This window comes from Haliotis rubra, unplaced genomic scaffold (genome assembly GCF_003918875.1).
Source record: "Haliotis rubra isolate DU_JTF1 unplaced genomic scaffold, ASM391887v1 Scf284, whole genome shotgun sequence".
Classification (NCBI taxonomy): domain Eukaryota; kingdom Metazoa; phylum Mollusca; class Gastropoda; order Lepetellida; family Haliotidae; genus Haliotis; species Haliotis rubra.
Genome location: NW_025766936.1, coordinates 543647 through 548803, shown reverse-complemented (window position 1 = coordinate 548803; position 5157 = coordinate 543647). Strand labels below are relative to the sequence as shown.

General features: G+C 41.4%; 1 protein-coding gene across 1 annotated transcript; it reads left to right on the top strand.

The window, feature by feature from the left end:
* The first annotated feature begins 252 nt into the window (after nt 1-252).
* On the top strand, nt 253-3253 carry LOC124281442 (neuronal acetylcholine receptor subunit beta-3-like). Its single transcript, XM_046717490.1, has 3 exons — nt 253-1410; nt 2417-2623; nt 3182-3253. The coding sequence occupies exons 1-3, from the start codon at nt 253-255 to the stop codon at nt 3251-3253; spliced, it is 1437 nt and encodes a 478-aa protein (XP_046573446.1).
* The last annotated feature ends 1904 nt before the right edge of the window (nt 3254-5157 follow it).

Here is a 5157-nt window from a genome sequence, read left to right as displayed (position 1 = left end):
CCCAAATTGTGCCGTCAGCTTGAGTCTCTGCTTGGGTAGGCAACTCCATCACACAGTATTTTATGATTGTTGGTGATAGATTAACTCTAATAGAAGCACTGACTCAAAGCCCAATTCCAACAATGTGCACGTAAAAGCTATAGTCGACGACAAATCAGAAAGCCTTCTTTATTTGATTTACTCTATGACTCGGCACTACTACCTTACAGCCTAACGGGATACACACATTGCTGCTGAAGTACAAGGTAGAGGATGTACGTGTTGGGGCTGTTCACAGAGCTAGGGCTGCGTCATCTCAAAGGAGTGACATGTGGACTGTGTCTGCTGTTGTTCCTGAAGGCGAGCAGAGGTCAGGATGACCACCATGTACTTCGACTACACAGTGACCTCATCAAAAACATCAACCCAAAGGCTAGACCAGTCAAGAACAGCAGTGACACAATCACGGTCTCTTTAGAATTTCACCTTCTCAGCATGTCTAATTTTGATGAAGTTACTCAGACAGTGACAGCTAACGGGTTTTTCTTAGTTTCCTGGAAAGATGAGTTTCTAACCTGGAACACCAGTGAGTATGGAGGAATCAGTGAAATAAGTCCTGACTATGGGAAGGTTTGGAGACCTTACATCACTGTTCGCAACGTGGTGGATCGTATTCAGCCTCTGGGACTCGACTTTGGGGTCATGAAAGTGACATCCCAAGGAATTGTGACTTGGGCACCTGGCGATACCTTCAAGACTTTCTGCCAAATGGATGTTACCAACTTTCCTTTGGATGAACAGGAGTGTGAATATATTACGTTTGAGTGGGGAAGTGATTTGAAAGAAGTTGATTTAAGATCGACTAACAACTCTATTGGATTAGGTTTGTTCAACTCTAACAGCCAATGGGATATTACCAACACATCTGCTTCAAGAGCTGTCTTTGAAAACGGTGGCAGATATTTTCCTTTTGTAACATACCAAATGATCTTAAAGAGAAAGCCATCTCTGGCGATTCTGACAACTCTCCTGCCTGTCCTGGTGCTGGGATTAGTGAATGTGGTGGTGTTCCTCATTCCTGTGGAGTCTGGCGAGAAGTTGTCCTTTGCCATCACAGTGTTGCTGTCTTTCACTGTATCCCTGTCCTTCGTCACTGGACTGCTACCACAGAATGGTGACTCGTTACCTATGTTTACTATCTTTCTTGTTGGTCTGTTTATTATGAGCTCTCTCTATGTGTTCCTGACCATCTGGATCGTGCAAGTGTTCCATCGTGACGCAGCCATCAGACCTGTTCCGTCGTGGATGGGACGTATGACAAGGTCCTGGGAGAAATGTATCTTTGGCACTCCTGCTGTTGGTACGGAGATCCTGTCACTGGAAAAGAAGTCGAATGAATCATTGAATCCACCACCAATGACCTGGAAGCGAGTCAGCAGAATGATGAGCAGGATTTTCTTCTGTTTGTTTTTCATGCTGTTCATCATAACAACAGTGTGTGTGTTTCTGAAGATATCATATTTCTGATATTATGAAAACCATGCTTAGTATATATACTCATGCCGATAATGGTTGTCACCCCCTTCATTTTTTTAATTGGAGAGGGGTGTGGGGTGTGAGGTGTGTGTGGGGTTGGGGTTGGGGTGGGGACAACCATTATTGGCATGGGTATATATAAACTATGTGACGTAAGTAACCGATGGACACGGAGACAATACGATACTATGGTACTCATTGATTTCAGTGTGTTGTCAGTATTGTCTGCTAACTAACTTAGACATGTTACTTGCACCCCATTGGTTGATCATCGCAGCTGTACGGCTAAAGTATCGACAAATATACCATACCTGTGTATATTGCTATTATCATTTACTAAAAGAATTGACAGTTCTAGTCTTGTCTCTTACCGCACTGATGTACTTTTAAGTCGACTTGTTCCATTGTCATTGTAAATATTTCTCTGCACGTATTCAGACCAATGTGTTTTTTGATTTGTGTGTTGATATTTAATAAAATGTCAGCGGGGTGTTATATTTCTACTGAAGTATTACAGTACAGGTATGGCACTGGTTGTGTGCATCCCTAGGACAAACGTTACTGATTGTTGATTGTCCTTTACATTCGGGTAGAATAACATAGTTATTGTCCGCAGTTTACGTGTCTTTTGTTAATATTATATCTCGAGTCAGTAGAATAACATATGTATGTACGTATCCATGGTTAGGATGTGCTTTTAAAAAAAATGTATCCATTACATAGCTAATCTTTTAAGGTGATCTGACATAGTGCTCTCGTGTCCGCAATTGTCACTGTCGCCACACACACTTGCCTCCACTGAATCTGATTAGGACATCGCTCCAACTGTAACAAGGAAAATCAAAGTCCATAAAACCTTGTAATTAATGTGAATTGTTTTCTCATCTTGTTTCTCACACAGCCCAGAATAGTGAATAGGACTTCTCCCATCCCACTTAGAACTTTCCAGAGAATTTGGAGACGCCGAAACAACAGCCTTCTGCATTACCCGGAGTGTCCGAAGGGCTGGGCTCCCTGTGGAGAACCTGGACACACTCCTGTTCTGCGCCAAGAGATCAGGAGGAACCAAATCAAGGGCACCGAGAACAATCGGGAGCCGGACGACAGTGTACGTGGGATGCAAGCAGGATATTTCAAACCCGAGTGCGGCATATTTAACATGATTTTCCTAAATCTTGCCAACCACATTTTCTAAAGGGAATATTCAATAACATACATAAATTCCTTGGCTTTCTCAAACAGGACAAGATCAGGTTTGTTCCGAGGATTGGCTGCATGTGGACCTATTCCAAATAACGTTTAAAGTATGATTTTCCATGACGTCCTTGACATGTTCAGGGTCGTACCATGGATGGACCTCTAAGTCAAAGCCACAGGTATTGCCAAGACGGTAGAAGAAGCAGCGAGCCATGCCATCATGTCTTTTAAGATATGCTGTTAGTGCCAAGGAAGGGCATCCACTGACAAGGTGTTGGACAATCTCTGCAAGTTCATAACACAGTCGACATTTCATCTTAATAATGACATTTTGGCGATTGCGATTGGGGAATGATTAGTCCTGAAAAGCAAAAATTGCAAGTTTTTTTATTTCCTCTTTGACACCATCTTAGTCAATTTTAGTGATGTGTTATTCAGACAAATCGTGAATACCCAATGTGTCCTACAGGTGATATCTTTGTCTTTCCACCTGAATCGGTATTTTGACTACTTCAGTTTGATCAAAGATATGGAATGTTAGCAAGACGTTAAACCACAGTTTCAAGTCTGTAGATGACCTGTTTGTTGTGGACAAATTAATATCCTTACCTATCCACCAGAACTGAAAGAATGTAACCTGAGAAACCACAGTGAATGTCCTCTCAGAAATTCAAAACGACTCTCCAGACTTTACTTTCGGACGATGTGACATTGACCTCAGATTATGCTACAGTTCACTTGATGTCATGCATTAAGGTTTTGGTTGATAGTGTGGTATTGTCATTCCATGATTTTATTGATGGCTTGGAATACTTGATAGTGATGAGGATTGTTTGATGACTTGGTTGGATCGTCATGGTCATGGTTTGATCGTGTGGATTGCATGTTTGATGTCATGCTTGGTTGATAGTTGGTTGATAGTGTGGTATTGCCATGCGTGATGTAGTATTGTTTGATGAGTGTGGTATTGTTTGATGACCTTGGTTGGTGGTTGATCGTGTGGTATTGTCATGTTTGATGACTTGGTTGATAGTGTGGTATTGTGCGTTGATGATAGCTTGGTTGATAGTGTGGCTTGGTTGATAGTGGTTGTATTGTCATGTTTGATGGCTTGGTTGATAGTGTGGTATTGTCATGCTTGATGGCTTGGTTGATAGTGTGGCATTGTCATGCTTGATGGCTTGGTTGATAGTGTGGTATTGTCATGTTTGATAGCTTGGTTGATAGTGTGGTATTGTCATGCTTGATGGCTTGGTTGATAGTGTGGTATTGTCATGCTTGATGGCTTGGTTGATAGTGTGGCATTGTCATGCTTGATGGCTTGGTTGATAGTGTGGTATTGTTTGATGACTTGGTTGATAGTGTGGTATTGTCATGTTTGATGACTTGGTTGATAGTGTGGTATTGCCATGCTTGATAGCTTGGTTGGTAGTGTGGTATTGTCATGTTTGATGGCTTGGTTGATAGTGTGGTATTGTCATGCTAGCTAGCTTGGTTGATAGTATCTCGTGGCACCTTGATGCCGTGGCCGCTGTCGCATGGCAGTATTGCTTGGAGCAGTATTAGCTGCCATTATTGATTTACGCTAGCATATGCATATATCTTTACTGTTTTGTTTTTCTGCACGATGGAGTCTGTTAAAGGTCACATGCAACGTAAAATACAACTTTGCAGATTCTGATACCTTTCGGTATGGACTTACCGAAACAAAGCGTCAAAAATGCAAATTCAACTTATAAAGTTGAAAAATAACGCGATGAAAAAAACCGCGCGAAATCGTAGTTCAAACAATTGACTAATTTTCCCCCAGCGCTTGGGGGAATTCAAGTGGTTTCAACAGCTGGGCTGCGCTCATAGCACATGCGCAGTGAAATAGGTTCGCGCAGGTTGGAAGCGGGTTGTCCTGTGAATACTGGGTGAAGGCTTTGATGTGAGCTATTTTTCTAATATTTTGTTGATATTTCACAGGCGCGAGCTTTTTATATGTAGTAGATTAACTGTTTATATAATTTCATTTGTCTATTTCACCACACGTTCTTCTTACCGAGTCACTTTCTCAGTTCGATACTTAGAAGCAATGTCATTATTTAGCGTTGAGAGAATTTCTAACTGTGATATAGATATGTCGTCACAGACAAAATTCAGTGTCTCTTTTATTGCTACCTATGTGTCTGCCTGCCTGTCTGCTAATGACAATATTCAATACACAACTTCGATCACTGACCACATGCAATTTGAACTTAAGACCTATCAGGCTATACACCATAAGCAAAACGCATTGATTTATGGCCCGAGTTCGGTCTCTGTCACATTATGTAATTACACAGACAGGCAGGTGTGATATTAGTACACATGACATGTTATGATGTCTGTTGATTGAAAAATGTTACACACAAAAAATTAGCATGTATTTACAAAACCCAACATCTCTATATATACACACAC

Bases quoted from the DNA above. Each gene is read 5' to 3' on its own strand.
- LOC124281442 (XM_046717490.1), top strand. From the start codon at position 253: ATGTACGTGTTGGGGCTGTTCACAGAGCTAGGGCTGCGTCATCTCAAA. The intron at 1,411-2,416 runs GTCAGCAGAATG...TTTCTCACACAG, and splicing joins CACCAATGACCTGGAAGCGA to CCCAGAATAGTGAATAGGAC. The intron at 2,624-3,181 runs GTACGTGGGATG...TGTGTCCTACAG, and splicing joins ATCGGGAGCCGGACGACAGT to GTGATATCTTTGTCTTTCCA.